General features: G+C 35.7%; 1 protein-coding gene across 1 annotated transcript in view; it reads right to left on the reverse strand.

The window, feature by feature from the left end:
• LOC129264134 (polypeptide N-acetylgalactosaminyltransferase 2-like) overlaps positions 1-12542 on the reverse strand; it is a 56088-nt gene extending 43546 nt beyond the window's left edge. The window contains exons 1-2 of the mRNA XM_064102914.1: positions 12201-12542; positions 6322-6563 (exon numbers count right to left, since the gene is read on the reverse strand). Coding sequence (XP_063958984.1) covers positions 6322-6563; positions 12201-12515 — 557 coding nt within the window. The 5' untranslated portion in view covers positions 12516-12542. The remainder of the gene's footprint in view (positions 1-6321; positions 6564-12200) is intronic.
• Positions 12543-13792: the final 1250 nt, after the last annotated feature.

The following is a 13792-nucleotide window of genomic DNA, read 5'->3' on the forward strand; positions in this document are numbered from 1 at the left end:
ATCGGATACAGGTCTGGAAGACTCAGCAGGGACCCCATGGATGATTGAAATCACCCATCTGTCTGCAGTCATTCACTGTATCTTCTATCATCACTCCTCACACCTCCTGCTAACTCATCATCATAATAGGTTCCTTCACACGCCAGAACGTACATTTATAATCCAAGTTCAGCTCACAATTTTGAATGTCTTGGATATATGTAATCATGATCAGACTGAATTCAGGCAAATATACATGAACAAAGAGAAATACAAGTTTAAAAATACAGAAGGTAATGTGGGGATATATAGGCTACATGCATAGAGTCATCTCACCAACTCACTCATTCATTGCATATGTTCAAAATATAGACCTGGTGGGTGTTTCATAAAGCTGTTCGTAAGTTTAAGAGCGACTTTAAGAACGACTGGTGATCCCTTTTTGTGGTATCAGGGCGGCTTATTATATTCACTCGCGTTCGTAATCACTCGCGTCGGGTTGGTAATCACACGCGTTTTTGATATTTGGCGATTTTTTTTCTAACGGTGTCTTCAATGGGACAAACGTACTGGAAAAATAAAATGAAATTGAAATTCGAGTTTCGTTTTATTTTAAGCTGGTAAGTGCCTTAAATAAAACGTTCTCGACCACTGTTTTAAGATAACAAGCAAATTTTGACTACTGTTTTAACATAATCACATTCCACATCTTAAATCTTAGAGCCATAGGCGGCGGAAGCGGGGGGGGGGGGGGCTCCCCTAAAAAAAGAGAGAGGGGGGGGGGAGAAAGGAAGGGAAAGAGGGAGAAAAGAGAAAGAAAGAAAAAAGACAGACAGAAAGAAAGAAGCAAGGAAAAAAGGAGAAAGAAAGGAGAAAAGGAATAAAGAAGAAAAAGGAGGAAAGGCTACTCTCGATTTAGCTTTGCCTTTGGAGGATTTTCCTGAAGTCTGTGGTATTCTTTATAAAGCATAGTGAGGTGCTACAATTTCATAATATCACTATTTATTTGCTTCTTCCTTTCTTTGTGAATTAATTATTCTACACTAACGTAAAAATCAGGGAGGAAAAAAGTGCTGAAGAAGAAAAGCAAGAAGGAGGAGGAGAAGTAGAAGAAGAAAAAAGAAGATGGAGGACATAAGGGGGTAAAAATAAAATTAAAAAGAGAAAATTGAGGGGAGGATGTAGAAGAGAAAGAGAAGATAAAATAAGGGGAAGACTGAGAAGAGAAAAGGAAGAAGTGAGAAGGGAGATGAACAATAAGGACAAATACAGAGAAATTTAAAAAAACAAATACAGAGAAATACAGAGAAATTTAAAAGAACAAATACAGAGAAATTTAAAAAAAAATTAAAAATGTTTGAAAAAAACTCCTCAAAACAGACTGCTGCCAGCTGTCTGGGGCGGATCAAGCTTGTTATCTATTCTTGGTACTTAAAACAGTAGTCGAGTACATTTTATTTTAAGGCACTTAATTGCCGGCTTAAAACGAAACTCAAATTTCCCTGCATGTCTGTTTCATTGAAGACACCGTTAAAAAAAAATCGCACCGAAATAAAAAAAATCGCCAAAAATCCAAAACGCGAGTGATTACGAACCAGAACGCGACGCGAGTGATTATAAACTGCCATCAGGGCTCCACACTAACCCTTTTTTTCTACTGGTCCAACCTATTCATGTCGGACCAGTAGATACCCAGTTTTTCAATTTTTTACTGGTCCGAACCTAAAATCTACTGGTCCCAAAAAATAAAGAAAACATTAAAAAAAGGCGTGAGTTTATTTTGCTGTCCTTTCTTGTTACCCCCCCCCAAAAAAAAAAAAAATGAAGGAATGAATGAATGAAAGACAAAAAGAAAGAAAGGAAGAAAGAATAAAAGAAAGGAAGGAAGGAAGAAAAAAGCAAAGGTAAAGAAAGGACAGATGTGAAGGAAGGAAAAAAAGAAAGAACTAAAGAAAGAAAGAACAAAAATAAGAAAGAAAGAACTAAAGAAAAAAAGGAAGGAAAGAAAGAAAGAAAGAAAGAAAGAAAGAAAGAAAGAAAGAAAGAAAGAAAGAAAGAAAGAAAGAAAGAAAGAAAGAAAGAAAGAAAGAAAGAAAGAAAGAAAGAAAGAAAGAAAAAAAGAAGAAGGAAAGAAATGATGCAAGCAATAAAGAAAGAAAAAAGACAGAAAGTAATGAAAAAAGAAAAAGAAAGAAGGAAAGAAGCAATAAAACAAGAAAGAAAGGGTAAAAGGAGAGATGGAAAGAAGGAAAAAAGAAAGAATAAAAGAAACGAAGGAAGAAAAAAGTAAAGAAAAAATGTGAAGGAAGGAAAAAAAAAACCAAAGAAGGAAAGGAAGGAAAGAAAGAACAAAAGAAAAAAGAATGAAAGAAAGAAGGAAAGAAATGAAGCAAGCAATATAGAAAGAAAGAACAAAAGACAAAGTAATGAAAGAAAGAAGGAAAGAAGGAATAAAAAAAAAAAAAGGATAAAAGGAGAGATGGAAAGAAGGAAAACAGAAAGAAAGGATTGAAAGAAGGAAGAAATCAAGAAAAGGGAAAATGATAGAAGGAAAAAAGAATGTTGGGAAGGAATAAAGAAGGAAGGAAGCAAGCAAGCAATATAAAAAAAAAGAAACTGTAAAAGAATAAATGAAAGGAAGAACAAAAAAGAAAGACCAAACTTCAAAGAAAGAAAGGAAAGGAAGCAAGCAGTAAATAAAAGGAAGAAAGAAAAGGTAAAAGGATAGATGGAACAAAGGGGAAAAAGAAAGAACAAAAGACAAAGAAGAAAGGAAGGAATGAAAGAGAGAAAGGGCTGAAAGAAGGAATAAAAACAAGAAAGGGTAAAGAAAGGATGGATGGAATGAGGAAAGAAAGAAAGTAACAAAGAATGAAGGAAAGAAAGGGGAAAAGAAGGAAGGAAATGAAGAAAGAAAGAAGAGATAAATATAGGATGGATGGACTCAAGAATTAAAGAAAGAAGGAAATCAAAAAAGAAAGAGCATTAGAAATAGAGAAAAATATTAACAGGACAGAAAGAATGAAAGAACGAAAGACAAAGAAAAAGGGAAAATTAAAAAAGAAAGACAGTGAAAGAAGAGAGGGAAGAAACAAAGAAAGATTGAAAAGAAAGAAGGAAAGAAAGATTGAAAGAAAACAAAGGAAGAAAGCTAAAACTATCATCATAAATAAATTATCAGTTTCTTTTTGGCTCAATTAAAATATACTAGTACTAGAGCTCTACGAAAGAAACCAAGTGTATCAACACACACACAAATCCATATGTGGGGCTATCATGTATTCAGACGATATCACTCGAAACCCGATCTCTTTGAACTAAAACAGAAGTGAAAATTTCTCCTTTTACTGCTTACAAATGACAGAGTTACCCCAATTTTGGCAATTTTTTTGGAAATATGGACATTATAAGAGCTTTTCATTAGTGTGAAATGTGAATTTTGACAGTTCTGTGAGAGATTTCTGCCAGAGGTTAGCCAAGCTTCGTTCGTGCAGCCAGTAGGAAATTTACCATGTGGGCTGTGTGGCTGGCTAGCCATGTGTACACTGTATGTTACCCTATTAAAAATTGCATGCGATTCATTCTGTGTGTGTTCTGTGTGTGAATGCCAGAATTTAACGGGAGGAAAATGGTTCGCAATTTGAGTCATGGAATATTTTTCATGTTTATGTTGGACGAGCGAATTTGACCATTTCTGAAAAAGTTACTGGCCCAACAATAGTTTGTATTACTGTTTATGTCGGACCCATAAATCTTGCTATTTTTGGAAAAATTACTGGCCCGACAATGATATTTTTTACTGGTCATGTCGGACCAGTAAATCTTGCTATTTCTGAAAATCTACTGGCCCGACAGTGATTTTTACCGGTCTGGGACCGGCGCTAGTGTCGAGCCCTGGGTAAATGGTGTATTCATTGACGATAGTTTAGCGCGTAAGAAAGGTTCACCAGTCGTTCTTAAAGTCGCTCTTATCTTTCCAACAGCTTTATGAAATGGCCCCCTGGGTACATATACAAGCAACAATTATGAATTTCAATTCCAAAGTCTAAACTACATGTACCTTTTGAAATCATGAAAGAATGTCCACAAAATACTCCAAGTGTGCCTACTTGGAAGAACTCTCAAACTGAATTACAATATCAATGAATTTATGATTATACATCATAGTACATACATATGCATGTTGGTCAGTCCTTGTGCACTATTTCGAATGTCATCGACTTCATACTTCATGTACATTTAGTTGCTGATATGTCAGTCAATACTTGTGCACAATAAACCTTAGTAAGAAAATGGACAATGGCTACATGACAGCTGCTACTGTACATGGAATGAGCTACATGTATCATCCTAGATACCACTTCATCGGAGGCCTTCAGGGTTGCGCTTCTATCCACCATCTAGAACATGGAACTAGATTTTGACTGGCATTCATGTACATGTACAGTATATGGTTCAAAACATGCTAGCCAGTACCCGGGGAGTTCCCTGCAGTACCAACATGTATGCACTGCAATTAATTGAGCACCCAAGTTAACTCCTGAGCGCAATATCCTGCCAAGGGCCGTCATAGCGGTAGAAGTTCTAAGCATGGACCTATTGTCAGAGCATACTACATGTAGCTCCATGGTCAGAGTACGTACATTTTGTAGGTCCATGTTATTAAAGTGGATGTCAGTGCACTACATACATGTACCATACCCATGCAGTCAATTTGACAACAATGACTGCACTTCCAAAATATTTTTAGATTAGGCTTGATTGAACCTGACCCACAAGATAAGAGGCTGAAGAAAATAGGGTCATCAACTGACACAAATACCTGAATGGGATACATTAAAGGGATGGTCCGGGCTGAAAATATTTAAATAATATCTAAATAAATAGAGTAAAATTCACAAAGCAAAATGCTGAAAATTTCATCAAAATCAGATAACAAATAACAAAGTTATTGAATTTTAACATGTTTAATGTTTATCATTATTTTGTGAAAACAGTTATATGGACATCGTCATGAATATTCATTAGGTGGGCTGATGATGTCACATCCCCACTTTCCTTTTTCTTATGTTATTACATGAAATAATAAATGTTTTTATTTTTCCATACATGTGTAAGTGATGTGTCTTCATTTTGATGAAATAAGTTGCAGCAATAAATAACTAATGCACTTAATCAGTTGTCAATCCTATTAATAATAATGGTCTTTATTAGGCATCAAAACATTCTTGGCAGCCAATGGCTGAATTGTAATGTCTGTACACAGTAAAAAGATTCACATATAAATTTAACAGAACAATATACAAAATATACAAAATACAGAATATATATATATCTGAAATATAATTAATTAATTAATTGTCTAAGTTCTTGGTAATTTTTTTTTAATTACCCTAATTTCATATAATAAAATACCAAAGAACAAGTGGGGATATGACATCATCAACCCACCTAATGAATATTCATAAAGACATGCCTAGAACTGTTTCACCAGAATAATTCAAATATTTAAAATTCAATAACTTCGTTATTTGTTATCCGATTTTGATGAAATTTTCAGCATTTTGCTTTGTGAATTTTAATGTATTTATTGAGATGTAAATATCTCCAGCCTGGACCATCCCTTTAAAGGGAAAGTCCAACCCAACAAACTTGGATTCAAAATTTCAAATGAAGAGAGAAAAATTAAAATGATAAAAATCTCATGAAAATCTATTTAAAATAAGAAAGTTGTGAATTTTGACATTTTAAAAATGAATTTACCTTATTTTCACATAAAAGTCACATGCATAACACAGGTAATAAGCAAATGAAATGATGTCACACACTCAACATTTCCCATGTATTTTATTACAAAACATAAAAAATATTTCATTTTTTTGCAGATTTGACAGTTTACAAGGAGAATCTTCTTTGAATCCAAATAGGTTGGACGATGGAAACCTCTTCAATATGGAATCACACTTTGTTTCACATAATAATGAGGAAAAAATGAAGACATACTCTCATACATGCAATTCAAAATACAAAAGAAATAGTGAGTGGGTGACGTCAATGTACCAACCAGGATGTTTTGTGCAATAAAGTGAAACTTTAGAACTTCATAACTTACTTCACATCCGATTTTGATGAAATTTTCAGAATAAGGCTCACTTGATTTTCCTCTTTCAAATAATCTAAATCAATTTGGATTTAACTTTTTGTTGGGGTAGGCTCTCCCTTTAAATGTTGGTTCTGCATCACACCACATGTACAAATTTCAATCAGATATTTATGAATGAAATTTGATGGGACACAATGTTTACTGGAAAAAAAAACCATCACTTTCATACTCATACTTACAATGAATTTCTTGTATCTGGAACATCTCTGTCCATGGCAAGTTTATCACTCTCTACTTGGTTGAATTTATTTCTCACATACGCATCGCCACCTGGGCGAACTTTAGTTTTCTCTATATACGTGGCTACATCAAAAATACTCCACGATTTGTCCTTTTCATGGATGTGTTCAGCATTGTTAATGTCCCCTAAATGTGCAGGAATGTCCGCTGCATCAAATTTCAGTCTCCCTTTTCGTGAATTCTGAAATCAAAGACAGAAAGGGATACACGTACATTTGTTAATGTTATAAATCTAGGGTTCAGATATATGAGCCCCTTCATTCATTTAATTTCACTACATTTTGTTCAGGCGAATTTTTTCGGAGCACATCATACATGTACATGTATTTCATAGACCAAAGAAACGGGTAATAGTGAAAACAAATAAATTGCAATAACATTTCCAGGTACCTGTCTTCTTAAACTGTAGGGGCAACTATGGATTGAATTCTACAGGGATTTATAATCCATTTTGTGGATGAGAATAATGAAACCCCAACAATGAATTGAACCAATCGTTTTTCTTAAACATTGCCCCAATTGCTTTAAGCTTTCCCAGTTCTGGAGCATCTTTAAAAAAAAAATAAAAAAAAAAAAAACACAGGATGGAAAAACAACATTTAGGCATTTTTTAAAATGTTATTTATTTCATTGATTTTTTTTTGAGGGGGGAGGGCCACTATTACAAAATAAAGCAAAAATCTGCAAAATTCAATAGCTTTGGCATTGCAATGAATTTTTTTTTTTTTGGGGGGGGGGTTCTGGGGCCCCTTTGAGTAAGTCTGCAGGCACAGACCCTGATAAACGCTTTGATCAACAAGTGTGTCTCCACGCAAAGACTAGCACACAAAACTTGCTGTTCAGGCCGTTAACTCGAGTGAAGGGTTTGCACAGCAGACTACCTTTTGAGTATCTTTCATTTTTTACCCTGATGAAATTACAAATCTGTGATATCGTCTGAGAATCAAACTTAAATTAATATATTAAACAAATCTCAATTGTTACAGGGAAAAAACAGGAAAAGCCCCAAATTTATCAATACTTCAAATTCATTCAGATGTACTTGATGTTCTAATCTACGGGAAAATTGGAGAACCGGTAGGTCAATTGAAGATGAGCAGGAATTTTTTTTTCTGGAAAGCAATGTTTCACAGTTGGACACACATGCTCATCAAAGGATGTAAAATCCAGAAATAGAAAACACCTGGAACTTGTAGCCACAGGAAGCAATTGGACTCTGCTCAGCTGAGCTCAAATAACCCAACAGGCGTGTATTAATAGTAGACAGACTTCTCCTTTAAGTTCAAGGTAAATGAAGGAGAAAGTGAGAAGGCCTGGGGTATTGAACATTCCTTGGACATAGACATTCTCTTTGAAGCATTTTAGTGTGTACTCTGCCCCCCCCCCAATAAATTGAATATATATCAACATCAAAAGATTTTATGGGTTTTCCAGCTGTGTTTATATATTCTACACTGTAGGTAAACTATGAGAAATATTTTCTTTTATTGAATATATCACCTTAAAAATCATTTTTAAAATGTGCGTCAAATATGGTAATCCCATCATACCTAGCTGTTGTAGGCCCCCCAGGGTTTTTTTAAATCACGGGCGCGGCGCTTCAGGAAAATGCGTATCGAGTTTCAAACTCTCGATATCCCTAGTGCTATTTTTATCAAATCGCTGCATGGCACCAGGTCTGGCCATAACTTTGATAGTAAAAAATTTCTTTTCTGTTGGATTGATTTTGTAAGATACCATCCTAAAGTTGCAAGAAAATAAGATCGTGAACTCTGAAGAAAATCACATTTTTTAAAATTTTAGAGTAATTTTCGGAGACTCCAATTCTCAAATCTGAACTAAGCCACTTGGTGCGCTGGAAATTTGGCGCAGATCCCGCAATTTTCAGACCGAAATTAGGATTTTTTGTGGGGATTTTTGGTGAGTAACGGTCAGCGCCCGAGTGTATACATGTATTGGCGCTAATGCAGTTTCATACCCGCCTGCGTTGCGGTGATGATTGACTGTGAGCTGTGTTTTGCAGTGGTGATTGACTGAGAGCTGTGCTATGTTCAGTGGCTGAGCTGCGCTAGCGTAGGCGTAGCCTAGCCTAGCTTGAGAAGTAGTTGACATGGTGATGTTAGCTGTCAGGCTGTGGTATATTTAATAAAATAATTTTCAAGTAAGTTTTAGTCAAAAAGTATTTATGAAAAGGATTCCTCTGAATACAAATTCTGTTCAAATTTGATAAACTTCATCCTTTTCAATTTGATGGACAAAAATGGATATTAAAAAAAGAAGTTAGAACATCCATTTAATTTAATATACGAGAAGTAATGAGATACAAACAATAAACAGATCTACATGTAAATGGACAACAATAAAGAAAATAATTCAACAATTGATAACAATGAAGAAAACTTAAATAGCAATTAAATAAACAATGTTTAACATTAAATAAATTTGTAAACAAGCAGGAAAAACTGCGATGCGAAACCATGCGCTGAATCACTTTTTTTGAAATGGCTCTCGTAAAATGAAAAATGGCTCTCCTTTATTTTTCAAAATGGCTCCCTAAAAATAAAAAGTAATTTCAACACTGAGGCCCCCTATAATATATTAAAAGGGGTCGTAAAGTTACACACTGTTTTCAGATTGAACAAAAAGATGGCGCCCCATGTCTGCGCACCCATTCACTTTACACATGATTCAGGGATTTCGATGAGAAATTTCGAAGAGGCAGTCACAATGAAATGCCTAAAGTGAAATTCAAATTTTTTCCACCAAGTGCCAGCCAGCCAGGTTCTAACTAGTCAAAGGTTAGGACAGTGAGCATGTGATAGTGAATAATTTTTATTCTCCCAACCAAATCAAATGCCTCCTGTCTAAGTTAGGTTAAGTAAAAAAAGAAAGTAGTTGATCGTCCGGGTTTTCGAGAGCAGTGATGAGGGAGGTCCTTAGCCTACTATTTTTTTTTTAAACAAGGAGACATTTTCTCGGCCCGTTGTTTGACATCGGTGATGAGGGAGGTCCTTACTATTTACTTTTTTTTGTTGCTATTTTTTAATCAAATGATTGTCAGGTCACGTCAGGCTTGGTTTAGGTGATCGATGCATGCCCAATATTAATAATAAATGATTACAAACATAAATGCATATACCGTATCGTATATTGGAAATCTATGGAAAATGTATGATAATGCAATAAAAATTCATTGATGTATTATTGATGTATCCCGGTACTGTATTGATGGAAAACAAAATGTTCATGTCAAGTGAATGATTTAAACATTATTCTACATTATAAGGGTAAAAATACTTGGGGGAGGGGACATTTAGAAAAAAAAAATTGAGAGCCAATTTTATTACCACATGTGGAGACATGTTCAGTTTTCCAGTTAATATCTTTTTTTTCAGGGCATGGTTTCGCATCGCAGTTTGTCCTGCTTGTATATTCGTTTAAATAATGTGTAATATTGTATATTCAACTGCTATTCATTTTTCTTTATCAATTGTTAAATGATAATTGAATTAATTGTTAATTGTTCACTTAATGTTTATTATTTCAATATTTGTAACTGTTAGATCTATGTACTAACTTAAAATTGTCCATCAAATTGAATAGCTCAAGGAAGTATGAAGTTTATCAAATTTGAACAGAATTAGTACTTAGAAAGTCAAAAAGGGGCCTAAGCTTTCGATCCTAGCAGAATCTTCGTCGGAGGCAAAATGACAAACATATAAAGTGGAACAACCATAATATACTTATTAGTACTTGCCGGAATCCTTTTCATAATTTTCAATTTCTTGATAACTCGTTTGAAAATATTTTTTTAATATTCGATGCATTGCCGCTGGATAGCTAACGTTATAAAACTGGCCAGAAAATTATTCATTCCACAAATTATTAATCAAAAATAGTACATATCAAGAAAATTGATGCGGCAATCAAAAAGGGAAGCGGGCACGGACGAGAAACATAATTTTTTTTAATATTTTTTTAGCCAATTTTTGAAAACAGTAAAAAATTTCATGCGGCGGCCAAAATAGATGCGTGCGAGGACGATCAACTACTTTCTTTTTTTACTTGGCCTTAGATCTAACATTTAATTTAGTCACAATGAGTGTCATACTCGGTCAAGTCCAGTCACTCAAACTCAAAAGGTATAGTGAGTGCAGTGATTGAATTACCAACTGGACTTGGATTACCGAACGCGTGCATCGTACGCGTCAGAAAATAATTTCATACACTCAAAATTCTGCAACATCCTTAATACAAAGGGAACTTGAATAGAAAGATGATGATAAATGGTCAAAAACACATTTTCAAAGTCTTAATGTTCTAAAATAATAAAAAAAATGGTAAAAAAAAAGCTCATCAGTGATTTTGTTGTTTTATCAACTTTTCCTTGCTTTAGGAAACACACGTTTGGTAATCGATACCTTTTTCAAGTGACCATAATATTTCACATGCGCGTGTCCATACTTCGCGGATGGTCATTATCTAAAAAACTAGCCAATATCCTTAAAATCTGACATCATCAACGTGAAAAGCGACCTGAAATTACCCTTTGGTGTAACTTTCCTTAGGATGAGTTCAGTATACATGAAAATATTGACAAAAGATCGGCAAATTTGTCACCGTTAGCGCCCGTTCCGAAGAAATCTGATATTCTCAACAAGTATCAAGATATCACCATTTTGCAAGCAGAAATCATCAAAAATGTGAGTTAAATGTGGTACGAACTGATTCTATAGCATTTTGCTATCAATCTGATATAAATATTTCACTTTTTGAGCTTCAGTTTTTGTTTAAATCTCCACAAAAACTTTAGTCGGCGAAGTTAGGTCACACTTTTTCAGAACGGTTTTCCAGCACAGCGCGCATTCGTTGATCGGAATAGAATTTTGATAACGCGATACCGGCAAAGCCCCTTCACATTTTCTTCGTTAATTTTACAGTTTACGATCTTGCCGTCAATGTGGTAACTATTTCTTGAATATGTTTTGTATAAATTGTGAATATTTTGTGAACAAATTTAAGGAGGCAGCGTAACTCAGTCGGTTAGAGCGCATGTTTCGGATAAGATCGTAGATCTCAACGTGAGGGGTTCGAGTTCCGCTCATGCCGAAACACGCCTAACAAAAAATCTGATGCTATAGCGTTGTGTATTACTAGTATTAGCGTGCCTCACCACTGTATTCAGTGCAGGTGTGAATGCAGTTGGAAAACACTCCGTCCATCGGAAAGGACGCAAATGTTGATCCCTTGTATAGGAGAGTCACAACCTATGCACGTTAAAACCAATACACTATTCGTCAAAGAGTAAACTAGGGTGTTCACCCGCTGTATTGCACCTGCCGGTCCCGGCAAAATTCAGGTCAATTCAATCTTGACGTTCATATGCCATAATAATCAATATAAATTGATTGTGGGCATTAACGGAAAGACAAGACAGCCTGATATATATTTTTGAAAAGTCTGCGAAGTTTGGGACACCCCATCATACAGTAATACACACTGACACAGGACAGGTGTTGCGTTGCCATTATTGGGTTCCTATTTCCACATCCAATCACTTGTACACAAGTGCGCACATGTATACGAATCAAAGGTTCCCAAAACCATGATTTGATTTCATAATCATACCGGTACAGTCCAAACTAAAATATTTATTTTCACATTTATCATCCCCCGCCCCAAACAGTTGCTTGCAGCACAGTCACTGCACTGAGCTGCACTAGCAAAGCAGACTGCTCATCACCGCAGCACAGGCACAACTTCGCTTGCAGAATGTTTACGCATGCGATTTGTACTGAGACTTTGGCTTTGCACTTACTTTTTGTCCATCGTCGTTGTTGTGAAGATATAGAATTACGACGACAATCCACGCTACTGCACCCATCAGCAACAGTCGAGATCTCCTCCTAAATAATGCCACCATCTTGATATAAATACCTCGAACAATAAAGAAAATTATAGCACTGATTTTCCTACTTCCGGAGAAGGACTGTCTTGCTAGATTGTTAGCCGGCCACCGTATATGATGATCGGCGCGGCCGGAGCGAGCAGTGCCGGTCCGGCCGGTCGCGCGCACGAGCTTGCGCTTGCTCTCGAGCTCGAGCGATGCGATAATTGAATAGTCGCGAAGCATCAAAAGGGGCAAAGAGATCCCGGGAAAGAGATGCTCACTGATCTCCAGTTCGTGACTCCCTTGCAGGCAGCAGAATTAGAATCTTGAATATTTTTTTTAAAACATTGACATGTAAGCCTGACTAACTTTTACTCACTTTGAAAAAAGGGGGTGTGTTATAAAGGGTATAAATGCACTGCCACATTCTCAGAAAAAACACCTAACTGCTCATGATATCAGGCTATATACATCAGGGGCCGAACCACGGCTGGGATAGGGGGCAGCTAGCCCCCCCCCCCCCAGCACTGCCCCGCGGGGGCACTGCATGATTTTGAAAGTATTGGAAAACAAACGGGAGAGAAAAGGGTAGGAAGAAGACTGTAAGAAAGAGAAGTTTGGGCCATTTATAGTCTAATACTCCTGTTATTCAACTGAAAAATGCTTTCAATGCCCCATTACAAACGGCAATTAATGAAAGTCATGAAAAAACCTGGGTGAATTGAAGGTTTGATAGAGGAGAGGAGTTGGGTTGGGGCAATATTTCACAAAAAAAAAAAAAAAAAAAAAACAAAGGCCCTTCTTGACCCCTCTCTACTTATCTCCACCTCGGTTGGACTTTCACTTTTGATCGTGATTACCCTTGCAAGACATCAAAATCAAATGGACTTTCCTTTTAGAGGCATGACTTTTATATGTTGCCCCCATCAGATTCATATCTCTTTCAGCTGTTAACCAATGGGAAATTCCATATTATTCTGGAAATGAAAATTTCCCCCATCAATACCTATCCAAACCATCATGATCAATTAGATAAAATATTTCAAATCTTTTTATTGCACTCTTTCTTTCATTTCTTCAGTAACACTGTCTCTGAACGAGAGGACAATTCCCTGTCGCAAATTATTTTTATGTGGCTTTACAGGTAATTTGCCAATTTGTCTAGTATTGCTTTGTATATCTTTCTTTTGGTCTCATCCCACATACTCTTTCTGCAACCAGTTCATTTATTCACCATTCTGTCTTGTTTCCATTTAACATATTTTACCATTTTGTCTAATTTCCTGCTAGGCCATACGTAGCTGTTATAACCCATTTCACCAAATAGAAACTTGGTCTGCAGTCTATTAGTATAGAGGAACTGTTTATGAACCAACTTTTCATTTGCCACTGTGAAAATAATAAAGAATACAAAGTGGAAATTAAACCAATGAGGGCATTAGACTGAATGAAAATAAGACTTAGCACATCATACCTAATGAAGTGTATGCCAAATAGCAATTAGACCAACTGATATTAGA

This window comes from Lytechinus pictus, chromosome 7 (assembly GCF_037042905.1).
Source record: "Lytechinus pictus isolate F3 Inbred chromosome 7, Lp3.0, whole genome shotgun sequence".
Lineage (NCBI taxonomy): Eukaryota > Metazoa > Echinodermata > Echinoidea > Temnopleuroida > Toxopneustidae > Lytechinus > Lytechinus pictus.